We start from the raw sequence: 21,690 nt of genomic DNA, 5'->3' as shown, positions 1-21,690 counted from the left end.
AGCGTGACACTGGAATGGGACACCCACAGCAGCCCTGTGAGGGGCTGTGAAAAGGAAGGGACACCAGGATGGCTCTGAAAGCTGTTGGGCTCCCAGCACATAGAATTCACAACACCCAGGGCTGTGTCAAGTCCCAAGTTCTGTGTCTCCTGTGACTCCAGACCTGGGCACTACCACAGCAGCAGCCAGGATTGAGGGACTCCTTTTCCAGCTGCCCTGGGCCCATGTCCTGCCCCACAGCACCTGGCAGCCCCCATCACCTTGGCTGTTTTGGGGCAGGCTGTGCCACAGAGCCAGCTTCCATGCTGGAAGAGGCAGCTTCCAGGCGGGGGGCTGTGAGTGCAGCTGGGAGCTGAAGGAGGAAACCAGATCCTGGGACTAACGGCCGGCAAAGCCTGGGCCTGGATGAAACCCTAGAACCAGGGAGCAGGCTGGCAGGAGGGGGTGAGACAGCTGCAGCCCTCCTTGCCCACGCTGCCGTCATTGCTGGGCACCACAGGGCAAGGGGGCCAACACAGGCATCAGAGAGCAGGGGCTGGAGACCCCCAACCTGTGCTCCCATGGGCTTTGGGGAGACAGAGCCCATAACTCACTTTAATCTGGAGTGCTGGGCCGGCCTGGGCAGGAGGGTGCGGGGGGTCCCCAGTGCGTGGGGCTGGGCCCCAGAGCACTTTCCCAGCCTGGGAGCCCGTGGCAGTTGGGGGATCAGTTTCAGGGCAGTGCTGGTAGCGCAGTTCACGGTGGCTTAGTGCAGCAGTGGCTAATGGGGAACAGATGCAAGGGTGCTTTGTGCTGGAGCAGGCCTGGAGGCACAGAAGTGGGGACATCACTTCCTGCACCTGTGGCACTGTCTCTGTGTCCCCCTGGAGTGATTGCAGCCCCTGAACTGGCTAGAGCAAGGAGGCAGCGAGGAGGCACACCCTGACCTGCCCTCCAAGCTTAGGTGAGCCCTTTGTGCTCCAGAGCAGCCCAGAAACTGCACCAGGGTGTATTCCAAAAAAATAATTTATCAGGTTGAAATTTCATGTACATAAATATTCATCTCTGTGGCTATGTACAGATGCAGCAGGAGCCTGGCAGCAGTGGGGCTCCTGCCCAGAGACACTTCCACTGAAGCACTGGCCAAAGCCCATCTCCCTGGGCTATGCCACGGGCATCCCAGGCAGTGCCCACATGGAGAGGCTCTGGCTCCTGCTGCCCCACAATACCAGGCACATCTCAGCCAGGGCTGATGGCTCAGTGCCCAAAAGGAGCCTGGGGAGAGGGACACCCTGCCCTGGTGCTGTGGCTCAGAGCCCTGCCCACCCACTGCTCAGCCCGGACAAAGCACCTTTGGTAACTCGGACCCCCTCCCTGCAAGGGCAGAGGTGGCTTCAGCATCACCCTTCCCTGCCCTCCCTTAAGTCCTCACGCTGGGGTAGGAGAAGAGGTGAGGAGCCAGCGGCAGCGGGTCGTGGGTGAAGACGGAGTCGTCAGAGGAGCAGGAGCTGGCAGTGTCCTCACAGGAGGGCGAGTACTGCTCAAAGGGCATGGAGAGGTCCAGGTACTGCAAGGAGGGATGGTGCCATGACTACCAGTGCTGTCAATGCCCACACTGCCCACCCCTCACCCACCAGACTCCCCTCCTCTCACCTCCTCTGAAACAGCTGCCAGGATCTTGTCCAGCCCCTCCACGAGCTGCTTGAAGGTGGGGCGCTGGGAGGGCACGGCGTGCCAGCACTCCCTCATCAGCATGTACCTGGGGATAAGGGGGTGTTAGCAGGGTCTCACCATGCCCCCTGCCCACCCCCTGGCTGGTACTCACAGCTCGTGGGTGCAGTTGGATGGCCGGTCCATGCGGTGCCCCTCCTTCAGCAGCTTGAACAGCTCCTCCACAGGGATGCCAGGGTATGGGGAGCCCCCCAGCGTGAAGATCTCCCACATCAGGATCCCAAAGGACCACCTAGGATCACAGATAGCAAAGGGGGGTCAATACAGGCTCTCCCCCAGCCTGGCCCACTGCACCCTGCACTGTTCCCACGGAGTATCCCCATTCTGCTACGGGAACCCTCCAGCACATGCATAACCCCACAGTGCTGCCTTGTCCCACACCAACAGCATCTTCAACCCACAGCCAACAGACCCCCATTCCCCCAAGGACTCACACATCGCTCTGGTGGGTGTAGACACGGTCAAACAGGGCTTCAGGGGCCATCCACTTCACTGGCAGGCGACCCTAGGAGAGCAACCCCTGCTCAGCTCAGCCCTGGTGGGGGTCCCTGTGCCCCTGTCCCAGGAGCCCCACTCACGTTGCTGGTTTTCTTGTAGTAGTCGATGTCGTGAACGTCCCTGGCCAAGCCAAAGTCAGCGATTTTCATCACGCTCTCCGCTGTCACCAGCACATTGCGGGCAGCCAGGTCACGGTGGATGCACTGCCAGGGGGAGCAACACCCACAGGGGTGTGACATGGTGACTCCAGCTCCACATGTCCCCTTCAACACTGAAATCACTGTTTCCCTCCCACACACCCCCCAGCACCTCTGCAGTGGTGGGGCCATCCCATCACCGGGCTGGCTGCAGTGACAGGCACAGTGGGGCAGCCACATACACTTCCCCAGGAGGTGGGCCAGGCTTTGAGTCCCATATTTTTGGGGAGGTACTGCCTTGAGCTTTGCTGGATGGGGCTGGGAGGTTCTGGAGAGCCCATGGGAATTGGCTGGGCTCCCTTTCCACAGGGACAGTGGGGTCGGCGGGGATACACAGCTCCTCTGTCACTGCCATGCCCTCCCCTGCTGTGCCCAGCACAGGTAGCCATGCAGGCCATGCCAGCCATACCCGTTTGGACTCCAGGTACTCCATGCCACGGGCCACCTGGTAGACGCAGGAGACCAGATCCTTGAAAGACAGCTGCTCCTCAGGCATTGCCATGACATCAAAAGCGTAGTCAGGTGTCGGGGGGCGGCGGGCACGGAGGTACTCACGCAGGTTGCCCTTCGCAGCAAACTCCACAATCACGTACAGTGGTCCTGGGAAGGGTGGCCACTTGTTCAGCTCCTGCCCTGCCTTGTCCCTTCCCAGTTAGCCACCGACCCCAGTGCCTGCATCCCCAGTTCTGCTCCATGCCCATGCCCTGCCCAAACCCTGCCTGCACAGCCCCCTCACCATCCTGTGTGCAGACTCCCAGGAGGTTGATTATGTTCTTGTGTTTGTCCATGAGCTTCATCATCTCCATCTCAGATATGAGGTCAGCCAGGTCCTTGTCAGTGGCATTGTCTAGGGAAGGAAGGCTGTGTCACGATGCCAGCTGGGTGGCACCCCTGCCCAGTGCTGATGCCACCTCTGCTCCCAGGACACTGGCACAGGAGCCATTACCTTTCAGCATTTTGACAGCCACGGTGACAGCTCTGTCTGGCCGGTCTCTGTCTATGCCGTAAGCCTCTGCCCGCACCACCTGGCCAAAGCAGCCTTCCCCCAGGGGCTTCCCCAGCACCAGCCTGGCAGGGACAAGCAGAGCCATGAGAGATCACAGGGATGGCCTGATGGTGGCCAGAGGCCTCCCCATCCATGACCTGCATGCTGCAGCCCGTGTCCCTGCCCTGTAGAACCGTACTTGTCCCGGGGGAACTCCCACTTGGCATCAAGGGGCAGGTCCAGCTCCATGACACCAGCCAGCATTGGGGCACAGCTGGAGGAGAGACGAGTGACCCGCATCAGGGACGTGCTGGACTTCCCAGAAGAGCTGGAATCCAGGGAGAACTGTGGAGAGAGACACAGCTCCTCAGCCATCCATCCCATCTCATCCCATGATCCAGGGCCCAACAAAGATGCAACAGAAAAGCAGAGATCTCACTTGGAGCAATGGGGTGAGAGAGCTGCAGGGGGAAGTGGGAAGGGCAGCTCCAAGGCTGGCAGCAGGGTAAGGTGTGACTGGCACAAGTGGCACTCCTGGAGCCCATTGGTCACCAAGGTCCCCTAGCTGCATTACTAGGGCTCAAGTTTGGTACGCACCTGTCGGATGAGCGGGAATTTGGAGAGCTTGTGGACTGCCATAGGCTCCAGGTGCTGCTTGCTGGACTGAGTCTGCATCCGGCACAGCACCACAATAATGATGGCCATGGCCACGGCCAGTGAGCCTGAGGTGTAGATGATGATGTCCGTGTACTTGGTCTCAGGGGCCTCAGCTTCCCGCACCAGCTCCTCTTCTGCAGGGAGTGAGTGAGTTGGCCTGAGGCATGGCCTCTGCGTGCTGGGGATCCCAGACCCCACACCAGGACCCCACCCCTACCTGGCAGGACGGTGAGCCAGGCAGACTGGTAGGAGAGGCCGATGGAGTTCCCTGCCAGGCAGGTGTACTCGCCAGCATCCTCCATGGACACATTGCGCAGGTACAGCACCTCCACCTCAGAGCTGTTGATATCTGCAGTCTGTCAGAGAGGGATGGAGGTCAGTATCCCTCTTCCTCAGGGAGCTCTGTGCACCCCTGTCACCACTTTAGCGTGGGTATCTGGGACCTGAGTGCTTCCAGCCCTTGTTACCTTTAACACTTGCACATAGGGAACCCCGTCGGGGCCGTAATTGCTGCCGTTCACTTCAATGTGCTTCAGCCACTGAATGTGGGGCTGGGCATCACTGTAGACCTTGCAGAAGAACTCCACATCGCTGCCCACCAGGGCTGTGGTGTTGGCAGGCAGCCCAGCCTGCAAGATGGGCCTGTGCGGGGACCTCTCTGTGCACGGGGAGCAGAGCAGTGTCACTGACATGGTGGCCCAGAGCACAGGCTCCTTTCTCCCTCCTCCTCCACCCACCAAGGAGCCCTTCCCGAGCCCTAAAAGAAACCAGTGCAACCCAAGCCTGGTCTCCATGCCATGTCCCTGGGTTGTGAGGGACATGTGAGTTACACCAGTGGATAGACCACAAACAGAGGCTCCTGCACCCCTTTTCCTGACTCTGCCAGGCATAGGGAAGCCCAGATCAGCACCAAGCTGAGGAGCCCTCACCCAGCACGTCCAGGAGGTAGCTGTAGCGGATGCTGCCAAACCTGTTTTCCACCAGGCAAGTGTAGTTGCCGCGGTCAGAGGGCACCACGCTCTCCATGACCAGGCTCCAGTGCTGGTGCCGGAGCTGCAGAGGGGCAGGAAAGGCAGTGAGGTGAGCTGGGGAGGATGGCTCCTGGGAGGGAAGCTGTGGTGGGAGGAGCTGGCCTGTACCCGGATGCCCCCGATGCGGTGCTCCCCTCGGAACTCGCGCCCGTTCTTGAACCAGCGGATGCTGGGGCTGGGGCTGCCCGAGGCCGGGCAGCGGAACTTCACCGTGTTCCCCGCAGGGACTGCGTACAGCTTCTTGTCCATCCGGTGCGGGTGAGTCCAGTAAGGAGCTGGGGACATGCAGGATGTCAGTGGGAGGGGCTGTGCAGGGAGCAGCAGTGCCCCCTGCCCCTGGTTCTGCCCCACCTGCCCTCTCCTGTAGTGCCCCGGCGTGGCACTGACCTCTGTGCACATAGACTGACTCCTCATTTCGGTCTCCGTGGGGACCGTCCCCATCGCTATCTTCATCATCATCACCTGACGCCAGGGAGTCTGCGAAGGGAACCGGGTTGGGAGGGACATCCCTGCCTACAGGGCTGGGCGGGCAAGGGCTGCCTCGCTGCCCCGGGGGTAGCTGGGTGCTGCTGGGCTCCTACCCACGACAGAGATGGTGAAGTTGCGCAGGACCTCTCCAGTTCCCCGTGCCCGGCACACGTAGAGTCCTGAGTCCTTGTAGGTGACCTCTGAGATCTCCAGCAGGCCCTGATGGAGATGGATGCGACCCCCCGAGAGGAGTGGCCGGGACTCCTTGTACCAGACCACACTGGCACCACTCTGGTTGGCATCACAGTACAGCTTCAATGTGTTGCCGGGGTCCAGGAGGAGATGTTCATCTTCTGACTCCAGTAAGGGTCTCTCAAATAGCTCTGGAGAGATGTGGTGAGCATCCACCCCAGTGCTCACCCCTCCCTGACAGCAGGACCCCTCCATATGCCCATCTTAGAGCAGAGCATGTGGTGTGACACAGCCCAGAGCCTGGCTCTGCCACCCCAGAAGCGGGTAAGGGCTGGACTCTGCCCTGAACACAGGGACACGGTTTCCCCAATGGCATGTCCCCGTCCAAGGCCACACATGCCACTGTCTTCCACCACTCCCAGTGGCACAGGGTGCTCCGGCTTGCTCTGCCTTACTGAAGGAGGTTAACAAACCCCTCCAGACACCCAAAGTCAGACCTCTACATGCCCCAAGCATGTACAGCCGGGTTGTCCCTGGTAGTGGAGCCCAGCTTGCCGACGGCCAGCAGCAGCATGTGCACTTGGAGGGCAGAAACAACCTGGCCGCCAGCACAGCAATCCCACGGCAGCCCGACTGCCCACGGGAAGGAGCCCGGAGCGCACGAGTGTGTCTCCAGCCCAGGTCATGGCCAGCACAGGAGGGATGTGGGGGAGCTGGTCTCTGGTCCCAGGGGACGCTTCTCCCGCACCCACCACCTCGAGGCACAGAGTGCCCGCATTTCGCCAGGAGTCACACACAGCAGCCACAGCCCACAGCGGTCTCGCAACCCCTCTCTGCCACGCGTGTCCACCGAGCGAGCCAAGCCCCCGCAGCACAGGGACAGCCCGGCTGGAGCCACCCTGCCCCTGTCAGTGATGGAAACGCCGGTCCCTATGCCGTGTCCTCAGCTCCCGCCAGCCCTGCCCTGCAGGCAGAGCGGTGGGGCTGCGTGCCCAGGGCAAGCACCCGCATCCCAGCCGTGGGGTCGCCGCCCCAGAAAGCACAAACCCACTCCCGCCGCCCCCCGGCTCCGCTTCGCCCCCCGCAGCCGTACCTGGCTCCATTGCTCTGCCCCGTGCAGCCGCCGCCAGCAGCAGCCCCGCCACGACCTGCAAGAGGGGCCGCATCTTCCAGGCCCCCCCAGCGCGGGGGTCCCACCCTGCGGGACAGGCAGGGTCGGGTGAGCGGATCCGGGCGGGCAGCCCCCTCCTCTCCCGAGGCACCGGGGAGAAGCAGTGCGAGGTCCCCAGGTCACCGCGAGGGTGGGCGGGCATGGAAGGGAGGCAGAGCACGGGGGTCCCTGGGCAGGAATGGGAGGGGGCACGGGATGGGAACACCCCGTTTGGGTGCCGGGAATCCGACCTCTCAGCCAGCGGCAGCCTGGGCAGGGCGCTCGGGGAGGCTAACCGGGGGCGGGGGACGGCGGGGGATCCCAGGGAGGGGGAAGAGTGTCCCGGAACGGGGGGCCCGAACGGCACCGGGGGCGAGGGTCGCGGTCGGCGAGGTTACCGGCGGTGACGGGGTCCCGCGGTGGAGCCGCCTGCGCTGCGCGGGCCGGGGCAAAGTCCGGGGACAGCGGGCTCAGCGCCGCCGAGCCCCACACCGCGGCCCCATGGCGGCAGGGCCGGGGACGGCTCCGGCTGCGGGCTCGGGACGGCTCCGGCTGCGGGCAGGGCTGGGGCTCGCTCCGGGCTGGCTCCGGCCCCGCTCTGCCGCCGCCTCGGGGGCGCGGGCACTTTGTAGGGACGCGCTCGGGTTACAGCGGCCCCGCCCGGAGCGCTGGGGAGGCGGGAGGGGGGGACGGGGACCGGCCCCGCTTCTCCGGCATCTCTGCAAACCGACCTGCCGCCGAGCTGGACGGGGGAAGCGGGGGGGGAGCACCGGCCTTCCCCCCCCAGCAGCGAGATGCGGCCCCGGCCCCTCCATCCCGGCTCCGGCGGTGCAGCCTCCCGTCGCGGGTGGGGCACGCAGGGGGGTGCAAAACACCCGGGGGCTCCCCTGTGCTGTCCTCCAGGCGTGGGGAGCAGCAGATGGAACAGGGGGCAAGGCCACCCCCGTTTCCCCCCGATTGCTGGCAGGAGGAGCACTCCAGCCTCAAGCAGGTGTGGTGGCCCAGGCTGGGCGCTGAGCGTTGCTGGGTGCCCAGCAGCCCACACGCTAATTGTGCCATAATTAGTTGTAGCGTTATCGCTGTCAGTGCCATAAAGTGGCTGTGACCCTCATTAGGAGCCCATAACGGAGTGCCATAAAACGTGGCTAAGGTGCAAGCCAGCGTTGGAGTGGCCTAATCCAACCCATAAACACTTTGCCCTCACCTTCCCTGTGCTGTTGCCTCGGCTGGGGCAGGCAGACCCCACCATGCCCTGGCCTTGCTGCTCGTTGGGCCATGCAAGACCCCTGGGCACTGGGGCAAGCCTGGCCTCAGACAATCTGAGCTGGTGTGATCCCAAAGAACAATGTCCCCTGAGCATCCTGCTGCCATCAAAAGGGGTCAGTGTCCCCCAGTACATGGCCAGGGTCTGGCCCTAGAGCTGCTCTCCTTTCCTGTATCACTGTCTGCTTCGCCACCTGCTTTCCAGCAAGATCTTCCAGGGCTGAGCTGAGCCCCACACACAGCCTTGCCCATGTCTGGTGTGGATCCTGAGGCCCTGTGAGTGAGGTACACTGTCACTGTCACCCCTCATTTTGTAGGGCCACACTGTGAGTCCTGGGCACAGCCTTGTTCATGCTATGCTGTGCCAAACCATCCAGCATGACGCGGTTTCACTGTGAGGTCTGGTTGGTGCTACAATCTCCCATAGCACCATCCACTCTGTGCTGCCCCCCATCTGGAGTACTGGTGTCCCCTTGGGGTGCAGAGGTGCACAGAGCAGTCCCGGGGGCCAGCAGCCCCCAGCAGCTGTTCATTCCTGCTGACGCGTGAAGCGGACGAGAACATCAATTTCATGGAGCAGCAGCCGCCCCTGCAGAGTTCACAGCGTGCCGGAAGCACAGAAAAATGTTGGGTTCATCTCAATTCGAACCAAAACCAAATTAAAACCAGAGAGAAGGGGATGTTCCCAGTACTGGGAACACGAGGGAGAGCTGGGACTCTGGGGAGTCTGTGGGAGCCACAGCCTGGGATGAACATGGAAAGATTCCCTGTATCCCAGGGCTCCCCAATGCTGAGTGGAAGAAGGGCAAGCAGACCAGTGTGGGCACATTGCCCAGTGTCACACTGAACATCCCCACTGGGCCAGGACAATGCCAGGCACAGTCCAGGGCTTGGTGAGGCTCTGCTGTAGGCGGCTGGGAACTGGTCACCTCCCTGCCGTGGGGCAGTGCAGGGCTGGGGCTGGGCTGCCTGGCTTGATTTATAGCAGCAACTGACGGCAAACAAAAAGCCCTTCACAGCAGCCCAGCCCCACCGCTTGCCACCCGCTGCCGGCAGCACCACAGCGGCCTCTGCCACGCCAGCAGCTCAACAAGGGGGGATTGTGCCAGCACAGCACTGTGCTGTGGGTGCACCCCTGCCCCAGCACCCTCCTCTGGTGCCCCTGTGTCCCCCAGCTCATGAGCTGCCCCCATCACTGTGGCACAAGCGATGTGTGACCCGTGGTTACTTAGCTCAGACACAGCGGGGTGCCCAGAGATGAAGTGTGTTCTCAGAACTCCACAGATGGTGCAGAAGGATCCCTCTTGCCCCATGTCCCCTTGGGAGAGTCGACGACCCCCTGGCCAGACCCTTGGCCTTGGTTATGTGTGCGGGGCCCCGCGGCAGCGAGCACGCACAAGGGGCCGGGCGCCGGCGTGCTGGGGCTCCATCCTCCCGCCCCTGCCCCTTCCCCCAGGCAGTAAATCATCCCCACTCTCCTCATGAAAGGCCCATGTATGTGCTGCCGGTGCAGGGAGCCTGCCTGGTGCCAACAATATTGCTCTTGGAAGGCAGCCGGAGCTGCGGGAACACAGCCGCCCCTTGTGCCTGGCCCCAGCACTTGCCGCCACTCCCGCTGTGGTGGCACCTGCGGCCAGCCAGAGCCCGCGCAGCACGGTGGCTCCTGTGGGGGCCGGAGCCTGGGGGGCTCTTTCCTCCTGGAAGTTTCTCTTGGCCTCCCCTGAACGGCTCTTGTTTGGGGCACAGAAGCCCCAGCTCACAGTACCCTGTACGTGCATAGGATCTGAGGCTGAGCAGGCTCATTCCATGGGCTGGGGTGATGTGAACCTTCTGGCACTGAGGGAGTGGGTCAGCCCTGGAGCAAGGGGTGAGCGCCAGCACAAGGGCTTCCAGCTCCATGCAGTCCTACGGGCTTCAACGGGGTAGCTTCCAGCCCAGCCACAACCTGCTGCCCTCATATCAGTGGGCACCTGCTGAGGAAGGCAGGGGGCAAGCTGGGCAGGCAGGCAGCTGCTCCAGACTGGGCACGGTGCTCTGCAGGGGCTGGGTCCTGCCCTGGAGGCAAGCAGCCAGGTTTGGGGCAGTGCGTCCCACCAGGCCCTGGTCCTGCCTGCCCATCCTTATCTCAGCTGGGAGGGACTCATGGAGCAACCCAGCTCGGTTAAGGTTTAACCAGGCAGAACTTGGCAAACATAAACCTGCTGCTCCCTCTGGGGAGCCAAGAATGTGGGGCCCAGTGCAGGGGCTGCAGGACAGGGACACCAGGGGCCCAGGCTCCTTCTAGCCTCCAGCATGGCACAGGAGCATCCACAAATCTGGGCAGTAAAGGCTGGGCAGGGAACATACAAGTTGAGGGTGATATGGCAGGAGGGTGGGCAGCGTCATGCCTTGTCCTGCTGCAGCCCAGCCACCTCTTCCTGCTCTGTGTGGGGAAGTGCTGCGGTCACAGCTGGCACAGGGAACGAGGTGCATGGGGCCAGCATGTCCTGCTCCCCATGGGGACATGGCACACACCATGTGCTGGGTTGGGCACCACAGTGCTGATCTATGGGCCAAGAAAGCAGGAGCTTTGCTCACCAGCCCTGTCCCCTGCACAACATTGGGGGCTCAGCCCAGTGAAGCAGCAGCCATGGCAAGGAACTGAAAAGGAAGAACAGGGCCATCCCAAACTTCCCAGCCCCTAATTGTAAGCAGGCACCCGGTCCTGACTCCACATCTGCACTTGATTTACTCAATGGAGCCTGAGGGGCCACGAGGGATGGCAGTGGCTGGGGCTGTGGCCAGGACTGAGCTTCTCCTGGCTGAGGCAGGGACCCTGGGTGTGCTCCTGCAGGAGCAACTGGCTCCACAGAGCTGGCTGTGGCCTGGGCAGGGGATTGTGGTGTTTTTGTGGAGGATGTGGCTGGTGGGTGGCTCTATCCTCTGCCAGCCCAGAAGGCAATGGAGTTCAGACTGGCAAGGCAGCCAGAGCCCTGGCCCAGGGCAGGGAGGAGCAGAGCTGGGTCAACAGCACCAACACCAGGGCACACCTAGGGACAAGGGCCATACTCCATCCTCAGCCTCCTGGCCATGTGGGTGGCTCTGGTCCCACAGCCAGGCTCGAGGTCCCCTCTTGTCATGCCTGGGAGTGCCCATGGGTGCTGGTGTCCCTCTGAGAGCAGCCCAGCAGCAGAATGGGCAGCCCCCCAGAGGGGACAGGGAGAAGGTGCCACTACCAGCTTGCTGCCAAACCCTCCTTACACCAGATAGACACTTCCTCTTACACCGCACCCACCTTCACAGGAAGCAATTACACAATGAAAACTACTCTAAGGGAGTGAAGTATTTGCTGTCTAGCAAGTCTCTTCCAGCTGGATCCTTTTCCTGACAGATTCAGTCCCCGTTCTGCTCAACGGGTGTATACAGGAGGGTAGGGCTTTGCTTATCCAGAGGGATAATGAAACCATTGTGGGCTGGCAAAGGATGTGCGTTCTGGGGCCACCAACAACTCCAAGAATAGCGCTGCAACTTGCTCTAGAGGTCTTGGCTGAAGTAACTGTAGCCTCCTGGGCCAGTTGACTCTTCCCGGACATACTGTTGTGGCGGGAACGGTCCGACAACCGGCACTGCTCCTGGCATCCTGCACATTGAAGGGAGCAAGAGAAAGGAAAAAAAGGAGACAATGTCACAAATGCTCTGAAATGTGCCAGCTGCAATCACTGCTCAGCAGGCAAGGCTGTCAGCAGAGCAACAGCCTACTGCAGCCAAGGCAATAACTTGCCAGAAAATCTTCCAAGTGAATCCTTGCTCTCTGTGCCTGTGTGTAAACAGACACCTTTAGCATGGCAGAATTAGCTGCGGCAGAGCTCAAGGGCTGCTAAAGAGCTCCCATTACAAAGCAAGCATCCTGCCTCTCTGCAGGCTGCAGAAGCTGGAACAGGACTGCACAGCTGAATCCAGAGCAGCATTCTGAAAGGGAGTTGTGTGGCTGCAACAGCTCTGACAGCAGCAGTGTCCTTAAAGAGAACATTAATGTGTGTGTTGGGAACATGTTTTCTCTCTAGAATGGGATACTTCCTATACACTGATCTAACTGCGCTGTTTGAGAGCTGGAACTTCCCTGGGATGAAAGACATCTTCCCATCAAGTACTCCCCAGAGCTCAGGGACCAGGAGGCTGTTATTCCACAGACATGCAACAAGAGATTCCAGTTTTCTTCCTATCCCTTCTGGGGAATTTGGCTAGGAGCCTGCTCTCCCTTCAGGTAGGATTTCCTAATACTTCTTCCTTTTAAAAAGCTTTCTAACCAACCCAGGCTCATTACCCAGGCTCTTTAAGTGAAGGCTCTTAAATTAAAGATTGGCAGTTTCCAGAACAAGTATTTTTGGTATTAATCATCTGGCAGCATAATTTTTTTCAATTAATAATATATGCAGGGGATGCCATTATTTAACTTGCCAGCTGCAAGAGTGAGTTCAGCAATACAGTCCAGGTTTCTGGAGCGTGCTGACTATATGCCAAATTTTAAAACAAGCAATCCCAAAGGGGATTAGAATTGCAAGCAGATCTCCACTGAGCCAGTCCTTAATTAAATTAAAAGCTCAGTTGTTAAGAGAAACTGTGTTTAATAGGTGTCAGGTTCACTGCAAAGGTCTGTGCTGAGCTGAACTATTAGGAACCAAAAGCAACTGGAGGCACTTCTACCTCGGCAGCACGACTGGGCTGTCTGCAGAGGGAGCTCCTGGAGCAGCGTCAGGACACAGAGAGCCTGCACAGACCCTGCTGCTCTGTTTGGAAGTCAGCTGGAAACACGTGCTCAAAACTGCATTTTAGGTTATATTTAGGCCATCGATTTGAACAGCAAGGCTGGAAACACACTTAGACAAGAACATTACTTACTGATTCTTGTGTTTGAAGCCGCTGATGTGAGCTTGGTACTGCTCTATGGAGTTCAGCACTATGTTACATGTGTTGCAGGGGTAGCCCTTCCCAGCTGAAACAGACAGCAATGTTAACACACACAGAAGCCAATCCCCGAGCCTGAGCTAGAAACAAGCAAGATACTCCATCACCTGATTTATTAAACCCTAAACAAACACAAATAACAGTCAACAATCTGACCAGGCAGGGAGACCACAGAATCCTACTACCTCACCGTGTATGAGCCAGTTATTGCAAGGGAATCACTAAAAAAGCTTTCCTGATCAGAACACAGTTTGTTCATCGCTAAAAAACACACACATGTTCCCTGCAAACAGTTCATAGCATCAGGCATAGTAAAAGTTTCAGATTTGGACCCCAAACCCCAAAGGCTATACTGCCTTTGCAACTCCATTTCTCTCCCATATTCCCACTTCTGCTCATCTGGACAACTCAAAACAGAAAATAAAGCTATACTGAACTTGTAAGCTTATAACATTTCAATAAAAAAGGCAGCCAGAGGAGATTACACCCACTGTCCAGCTCCACAATGCAGCATTTTGCTAAGCCTTGCTGAGGTGCCAGCTGAGGATATTAAGCTCTGTCCTCAAGCAGTTTGGTTACAGTCAGTGGATCAGTTAACTGCCAGGGAAAAAAACGTTTCCAACAATAGTGGTACTTGACAGGATCATTGGTTTTGTGTAACATGACAACTCCAGCTGGACTGAAAGTTCAGGAGGTCACAGATACCAAACAGGCAAGTACTGCAGCACAGGAGTCTCAAACAGGGAAAAATCCTGGCAGTTGTCCTCAAGACAGTAAGCACTCCTAAATTTTGGGTCACTGGGGAAGGGCTCTGGTTGGGACTCTCACAAGGAAAACATTTCCTTAAGGTGAAAGAGAGATGGACTCCAGGAGTGCAGAGCAGTAAATCATTGGGAAGCTCAACTCTGGATGCAGCAGACACTTTGCCATGTGGCTGCTGCACCTCAGATATGTCAGAATCCAGTGGGACACTCAGCTCTCAAAATGGAGCTGGATCTGGGCAGTAAAGGTCAGAGGAGCTGATACAGCCTTCAGGTCTGCTTCCCTGCACCATCAATGTCAAGGTTTCTCTGTTGCAAACCCATCCAACAGGCACATGAACAAAGTTGTCTAAACTCCACTCCTCAACTCCAAACCACTTTTTCCCAAAGAACTTTAAGCAGGCAACCACCTCAGTGTTGCATTTGCAAAGAACACATCTTTATCTGCTACAAGTCAGGTCTCAGCAGAGAGTTTAGGGACAACTGTGGCTGTTGGCACAGAGACACAGGCAATGAGAGAAGGACAAAACATCCCTGACTGCAGCCCATCTCATCTGAGAAGCCCCTGATAATAGCCCAGCTCTGAAACCTTTGCTGAAGAGCTGAAGTGCCCTGGAGATGTGACTGTACACACTCCCATTCTGCAGGCACTTCTTGGGACACATCAATCACACAGGAAAGGGCACTGCCCACCTACCCAGGCAAAAACACTGCCCACCTACCCAGCCTGCCTGGGCTGGGGCTCCTGCCCCTGTCAGCACCTGAGTCACACTCAAGTGGAACCATTCATCAGACCCCACTAATTAGGTGCAGAGCAGATGGGTAACGTGAGATACTGAGCACCTTTTCCATCTCCCACACGGCCACGCAATGTGGGAGAGAACATTACTTGGCTAATTGAGCCTCATTTGTCATAAGTGCTACCGGTATCTAAAGGTGGCCTGCAAAGAATTAGAATAATTAATCTTCTGCTTGTGTGGGTTTTTATGACAGAGAAAGAAGCTCTTGATGAAGATTTTAAGATGATCTGTCTGCTTATTATTTACCTCAAGTATCCAGCAGGTACTAAGACTTCCTGGCCCAACAGAAGGCTGCTGGGAGGAACAAAGGAGTTTTCTGTGAGCGCCTAATGCTTTCACTGGACTCAGAGGGCTTTCATCACGTACAAGTGCTCATAAGCAGCAGATCATAAACCAAAAGAGTTTTAACTGTCTGCCTAAAGTTCCTCCTTAATAGCTCTGGGGCTTTTTTTTCCACATTCCTGCTTGCTCCAGAGAGAGCTGCATTAGTTCATCAGATGGAAGTGCCCACACAGAGGCAGAAAGGCATTCAGGGAGAAATCTTTCTGGCTTTCATGTGCTTTGAAGCAGCAGGTGCAGTTAAACCTATTCCTTCCATCTCTGGCTAGTCCCCTCAAAGACGACTTTTAAGCATCAAATGCCACTTTTATCTTTCCATTTTGGATGCAATCACCTAACTAGAAACAGTACTGGCCAAAATCCCTGGATTATCCGCACAGAGAATAAAAAGGACACGTCCCCGATTAAACAGCACCGCACAACACAACCCAAAGCCTGTCACGAGTAGCTACAGTCTAAAACATCTGCTGCTGGGGGTTACAACATCAACCAAATCAATCTTAGGGTGTATCATCAAGTTCCTCATCACAAGCAATACTCCCCTGCTCCCTCCCCACACACTCTCTTGTCCAAAGGCCTGTCAGACATTCTGCTCCTCTCCCACTCTGCTCTTCAGCTGGTTATCAACCTCCCTGTTGAGAACTCACCCATGAAGGATGATGCTGGTGCATCAGGGGTTCGTCCATAGTGTGCCATCAGCTTGTGTTTGGTCTCCTGCTTTCTGTGCTTCTTGCCTACATAGTGCTGTTTTGCCATAAGGGGGTTGTTGAAAGTGGCATGGCAGAGGCTACAGAACTTGTCCGGGTCAGTAATGTCCTTGTTCTCTTCATTAGAGGATGCAGTAGAGGTGGGGAGGGCAGCAGGGTGTTTCTGTGGGGGCACCGTTTCTGTAGGGTGAATCCAAACCCCTGGTCAGTCACAGAACTCGCAGGTAAAAACTACTTTATTTCACCCAAACCCACATTAAAACCAGTAACACACTATATCTAAACCCCAAACCTAGCCAATGTAAAATATCTCAATCAATTAATGATTTTGCTAGCTCTTCCCTTAATGCTGCAGAATTTAAAGATGTGGTAACATAACTCAGAGTATGCCAGGAAAACTTTCAGGGTTTAAAAAATCCAACAGATTTGCATATTTCTCCTTAACATAAGCATGACTCTATTCAAGAAACACTGGGTATGAATGAGCTTCCACCTGCTGTTATCATCTCCCAGACAGAACATGGGCACAAGCCCTTGCACAGCAAAGGCATTCTGGAAAGGATTCTGGAAGCACCGTGCAGCAACAGGACCTGATCCTGAATTCATAAGGAGTTTTGTCTTATGAGACACAGCACAAATGGGACTAGGTCTGACACAGGGAATCCACAGAGGGAAGCAGCTCTTCTGTGTGGTGGAGAAACCTGCACCCTCTCACTCCAGGGTGCCAAACAGCAGAGTGAGTAACCTGCTAGGGATCAGACAGTTCCTCTCACCAAATGAACACACCAGACTGCTCAGTGAACATCTTCCTGCAGGCTCCTATCATACCTAAAAGCAAGAGCTCCAAAGAACAAGAAGATCCTGGAGGTGGGCTTTGCTGTGCACACATTTTAGCAAAGTCATGAAGACATGCTGGGACAGACATCTGCCTGGAAGATCCCAGGAGTCGGGAGTCTGGGTGACTCACAAGTCCCCAGCTTGGAATTAGCACAAGCTGCCATCTCAGGTGCACTCAAGGGCTGTGTTTTCCTTCTGTCCTGGCCAGCTGAAGCCCCCCTGGCCCATGGCCACCCCTGCCTGCCCTGGACAGAGGGTGTCACTCCTCACCCACCAGGCCTTTCTGGCTGCTGGCAAAGGGATGGGACACACAGGCAGCTGTGTGGGGGCAGACAAGGTCAGAACAAGCACATACTGATGTGTCCCCAGCTGTATTCTCCCCAGCAATCTGCAGCTCCTGAGTCTGTGAACCTCAGAGGCCACATTGTTGTAGCTGAGCAGCCCTGGGGAATTTGCCAGATCAGAGTTTCACCAGTCACTTCAGTCTCTAACATTTAATGAGCATCACACCCTGTGGCAGACAGTGCTACATCTTAACATCACACACCTGGTCCCTGCATACAGGGATGGGTACAGTGCCTGCTGCCACCTGCATTTCCCCCAAACAAAGCAAAAAAAAAAACCCCACACAACCTCTTGCCAATCCCAGTCCATTGAGCAGGCCGGCACAGCCAGTTCTCTGGAGGTGCACTGCTGGCTTAATCTGTTTCATGGCAAAGAGCACACACTCTTACAAGAGCTCACACTTGGGGTTCAACAACCATCTCAACAGCCCTTTGGGACAACGTGAAGGTGCTGCAGACACTCATACCTTCTGCTTTGGGGGCCTGCTGCTTCATGTTCTTGGCATGAGTCTTGCCCAGGTAGTGAGAAGTTGCCACGGCCGGAGAGGAGAAGGTCATGTTGCAGATGGGACAACACTTGTTCCTGTCTTCCCCATTGCTGCCTTCCTGCTTGCTGTCCTGTGCACAGAGAAACACTGAGCTGCAGAGGCTGGGAAGGACCTCTGCAGGTCATCCCATCCAGCCTCCTGGTTTTGAGGAGAAACACTACAGTTTGGGGGTCTAAATAAAAATCACCAAAGACATCTGGGTGTTAAGTCGATGAAGCGTGACTAGGCAGAACTTCCATGATGCAGCATCACCCTCTCCCTCCCTGGAGAGTGTTCTTACACCAGATTGCTGGTTTTAACCTGTTGGCAAACACTCCAGGCAGAGAGGCAGCTCTGGCCTGTTTGGGTTAAGGACAAGGTTAAGCCTGTGGCTGCCGAAATTGGACCACACAGCCTCATCCCCTGCAAGACGCGAACTGAGCAGCACAAACATCACTATCAGCTGGGTCATCTGCAACACAACACCAGCTGAGGAGGCAGCAGCAGGCAGTTCTCAGCCTGACACTATGTGCAAAGGCATCTGCTGTTATCCCCCAGCTCCCCGCAAATGCCAGAGCTGGGGATTACAGCTGAAGCAATCATAAAGTAGAATCTGTTCCCCAAGGGAGTCACGGGGCAGACAGATGGCTGAACGGAACGTGGGGCCTTCACTGACCAACAGGCTCCAGCTACCAGCTGAAGGAACCTAAATAAGTAAAATAAAGAACGCTCTGGGAAGAGAATTCCTGTGGATGATGAACCCAATGTGCTCTGCATGATATACAACGATTCTCCTGACAAGCTGTTGCTCCTGTTTTTTCTCTGTCATTTCGAGCAAGACTATCAAAAAGAGGAACATGCATTTGTTTAAATGGGGAGAACAGGCTCAAAGAGCAGAGAGGGAAGCAGGAACTGGGACATGGCCTGGTGAAACACCTGCCATTGAGCTTCTCAGTTCTCACAAAGCCCTTTCTGAGAGCATTTTCCTTGTTAACTCACAAGGCTGTGCAACTGCCTTGAGCCCTGCAGGTCCCACAGAGCTGTATTTAGCCCTGGTGGATCCCGTGCTCACAGAACACAAGGATGGATCAGGCTGGAAGGGACCACAGTGGCCCACCTGGTCCAACCTCTCTGCTCAAGCAGGGTCATCTCAGCACTTTGCACAGGATTGTATCCAAACGGTTCTGGAATATCCCCAGTAAGAGGGACCTCACATTTCTGGAACATCCCCATCAGTTGCTCTTCACAGGACTTACCCTCTAGACCTTAAGACACTATAGACATTACTTATAGACACTGATCAGCTCTCCTCTCACCTGCTTCACCTCCAGCTTCATCTTCTTCCCGTGGGCACCCTCCTCGCCGCCGTGGATGGACAGGTAGCGTCTCACCTTGTTGGCGTGTTTCTTGCTCTGGGGAAAGCAGAGAAAGCCCCGCTCGGTGCCTGGCCGAGCCCGGGGCTGGGCTGGGGGGGAGGCGAGGGGCTCCCCATTCCTTACCTGATAGTGAGCCAGCCGCTGGGACTCGGAGATGAGCAGGGCGCTGCACACCTTGCACTGCGCCTCGGTGAAAATGTGTCCGTTCTCCCGGATCAGCCGCTCCACTGTGGGGTGAGAGGGGTCAGACACAAAACGGGGGCGTCAGCGGCCCGGTGGGACCCCGCGAGGTGCGGGCCGTCCTTGTTCGGGATGCCCGCACCTCGCAGGATCCAACCGGGCTAGAGGGCACCACGTGGGGCCCGAGCACCCGCCCGCTCCCGGTGCCGCCGCCTCACCCGCCTCTTTGCCCACCAGCGGCCCCGCAGCGTCCCCGTTGCTACCGGCCCCGTCCGCCATGGCCGCCGTCGCCGCCTCACGCTGTTCTCGCGAGAAGCCGCCCGCGCGCCCCCTCCGCGCCTAGCAACGGCGGGGCGGATCCCGCGAGAGCACCGCGCCCTCCAAGGGAGGTGGCGGCGGACATGTTGGTTATGGGCACAGGGGTATTGCGGCAGCCCCGTGGCGGCTCGTTTGTGTGGGTGTTTAAGCGACGCAGCGCATCCTTCTCTTGAGGAAGCGGCGTCCGGGATGATATAAGGGCGAGACCACGAGCACCTTAGATGTATCTGGGCCTGCTGTCCGCCAGCCACGGACATGGCGCTGCCCGCTTCAGCTCCCCGATGCCCACGTGAAACGCAGCGAAGCCGCTGCCGCCATCTTGGTTGAGGGCAATGAGGCCTCCGCCGCCAACTTGAGCGCGGGTGCGGGGCCCGCCGACCGGGGCCGGTGCGGGCGACCAGGCGGGGAGGCCGCGGGCAACGGGGCGGCCCGGGCCCGGTGAGTACCTTGTGCCCTGCGGGGCATGCCGCTGCTGGGTCCCGGGCGAGCCGCGGGGCTCCCGGGGCTGCCAGGGAAACCCCTTCCCTCGCCCGGGGCCATTCTCCGGTCCCTGCCCCCGGGCTGACCTCCCCCAGGTATGACCTCCGGTCCCCGCCCGCGGCGGCCCGGGACTGGCCCCCAGCGCTGTCCCCTGGGGAAAGGACACCTTGCGTCTCCCTCTAGGGGCACTTCCTCTGTCTTTTGCCTGGAGGGATCTCAGGTGCTGTCCCTGGGGATGCCCTGGAACTCCTCCTGGACCGTCCCCTGGGGAGAGGACCAGAAAACCGGAGCTCTGCCTTGATCGCATCCCCTAAGATCGAGGTGCTTCTGCCTCTCCTGTTCCTCTTGCCAGGCTCGGCTCCCTCCCCTTTTTCTGGGCATCCTCTGCACGCTCCCTTCCCTTAGGTTTGCCCACCTGTGGCCGATCCCCTTCCCCAGAGCTCACGCCTCTCCCGCCGGGGATCCCCCATGCTTCTCCCCAGCCTGTCGAGTATCCCTGACCCCATCCTTGTAAATTTCCACGCAGTGCCCGAAGGCAGCGGGTAAAGGGAAAGGACCGTAGGTGGGTTCTGGGGTGAGGGTCGCTTTTCCTCCATGTACAGGGACGAAAACATTTTCCTCCCCTGCCCTTGGAGGAGGGAGATGCTGCGGGCTGACTCGAGGGCGCTGGAGCAGGGAGCATCTCCCGAGAGCTCAGCAGCCTGCGCGGATGCGCCCGGCCATGCGTGGCCTCTGCAGTGCCCTGTCCCCTCTGTGCAGAGCCAGCTCTTTAAATGGATCAATCCTCTCAACAATTTCTCTCTCCCCGGGGCGCTGCCAGCCCTCGTGTCCTGCTCACGGAGCAGCAGCTGGGCCCTGCGTGCGGGGTCGAGCCGAGGGTCTGGGGATGGTATTTCCATGGAAGCGGGTGGTGCTGACCCTCCTGAGCGCGGGGAGCGTCGTGCCTCTGCTTCCCGAGGTGGGGGGAGTTGTTTACAAAGCGACAGCCTGTGTCTCCAACCACTCAGGAACTCATCCGGGGATGAGAGTCATTCATTTTTTTTGGCTTGGTTTTTTCGAGCATTTTTCAAGCTGTCACAGCTTGGCAGGTCTGTAGCTGCAGTGTCAAGATTTAGAATTATTCTGTCGGTAATTGCTTTCTGATTCATCAAAATGATAGATGAGAGGGAAAATGACAAATAATCACAAGTTGGGGATCTTCAAGGATATCCCTAAAAATGTGACTGGAGAAGCGTGGCATGTGCGAGTTCCTTGTCAGGAGGTCACCTTTGCTGTCAGAGCGTTTACAAAGAAATTCTCTTAAATTCAGAGTTGGAAAAAAATCTGGATAACTGCAAAATGAGTCTGCAGACTGGACTGCAAAGGTAATTTTAGATAATTCAGTCTCTGGCCTTTTTCTCTTTTTTTGCTGGGTCTGAAAGCAGGTACCTTCCCCTCAGGCACTCACAACTATCCTTTCCAAGAGTGCTAAAAGCAAAATATGCTCAACTTCGCTTCCTGAAGAGGAGGTCTGTGCTCTGATGCGTGTTGTCTTCCCTCAGCTACACCAGCTTGTCTAATAAAAGCTATTACTGCTCTCCTACTCACAGCTTCAGACTAGCACAGCTACCAGTGATCTCTTACTTGTCTTGTTCCCTTAGTTACATTTTCAGAGACTCTCTTTGCCACAAGTCCCTTCATTTTCAGAAGCACTGTGGGAGTTGTGTGGTTACATCTCTTACATCTCCTCTTTTCTCTCCTTTAAATGTTGAAGGTAGGTGACTCATCATAACTTCAGCTGATATTTCTCAGTGATCTCTTATTTAGCACAGAGCACAGAGGAGAAGATGTATCGCAGAGTCAGAGGAGCGATGGTGATACCAGCATGGATTGAAAACAAAAACAAAAAAAAAAAGAGGCAGCGCAGCAGTTGTTTTTTGCTGTTGC

The 21,690-nt window shown here is 57.3% G+C and overlaps 3 protein-coding genes across 7 annotated transcripts in view; 1 reads left to right on the top strand and 2 right to left on the bottom strand.

Annotated features, from left to right (window-relative positions):
* Positions 1-989: 989 nt before the first annotated feature.
* Positions 990-6,936, bottom strand: FGFR4 (fibroblast growth factor receptor 4). Its single transcript, XM_059483387.1, has 17 exons — positions 6,832-6,936; positions 5,660-5,929; positions 5,466-5,555; positions 5,187-5,353; positions 4,977-5,100; positions 4,515-4,705; positions 4,265-4,403; positions 3,988-4,181; positions 3,590-3,735; positions 3,352-3,473; positions 3,142-3,252; positions 2,815-3,005; positions 2,289-2,411; positions 2,145-2,215; positions 1,805-1,942; positions 1,633-1,738; positions 990-1,546 (listed from the first exon to the last, which is right to left on the bottom strand). Exons 1-17 carry the CDS (start codon positions 6,902-6,904, stop codon positions 1,400-1,402), a joined length of 2,403 nt encoding a protein of 800 aa, XP_059339370.1. The 5' UTR covers positions 6,905-6,936; the 3' UTR covers positions 990-1,399.
* A 3,917-nt stretch (positions 6,937-10,853) lies between these two features.
* Positions 10,854-19,255, bottom strand: ZNF346 (zinc finger protein 346). Its single transcript, XM_059483596.1, has 7 exons — positions 19,185-19,255; positions 18,910-19,013; positions 18,727-18,822; positions 17,351-17,501; positions 15,643-15,882; positions 13,030-13,123; positions 10,854-11,770 (listed from the first exon to the last, which is right to left on the bottom strand). Exons 1-7 carry the CDS (start codon positions 19,243-19,245, stop codon positions 11,665-11,667), a joined length of 852 nt encoding a protein of 283 aa, XP_059339579.1. The 5' UTR covers positions 19,246-19,255; the 3' UTR covers positions 10,854-11,664.
* Positions 19,256-19,585: 330 nt separating this feature from the next.
* UIMC1 (ubiquitin interaction motif containing 1) overlaps positions 19,586-21,690 on the top strand; it is a 39,501-nt gene continuing 37,396 nt past the window's right edge. For 4 of the 5 annotated variants that reach the window (XM_059483965.1, XM_059483963.1, XM_059483966.1 and 1 more), the window contains exon 1: positions 19,586-19,722. The gene's annotated coding sequence lies outside the window, so the exon portion shown is untranslated. Of the gene's footprint in view, positions 19,723-21,073; positions 21,129-21,690 lie in introns of all 5 variants that reach the window. The other variant, XM_059483964.1, reaches the window with a different exon arrangement.

The sequence above is a fragment of the Ammospiza nelsoni genome, chromosome 16 (assembly GCF_027579445.1).
Source record: "Ammospiza nelsoni isolate bAmmNel1 chromosome 16, bAmmNel1.pri, whole genome shotgun sequence".
NCBI lineage: Eukaryota > Metazoa > Chordata > Aves > Passeriformes > Passerellidae > Ammospiza > Ammospiza nelsoni.
The sequence above is the reverse complement of the archived record's forward strand: the minus strand, read 5'-3'. Positions and strand labels throughout refer to the sequence as shown.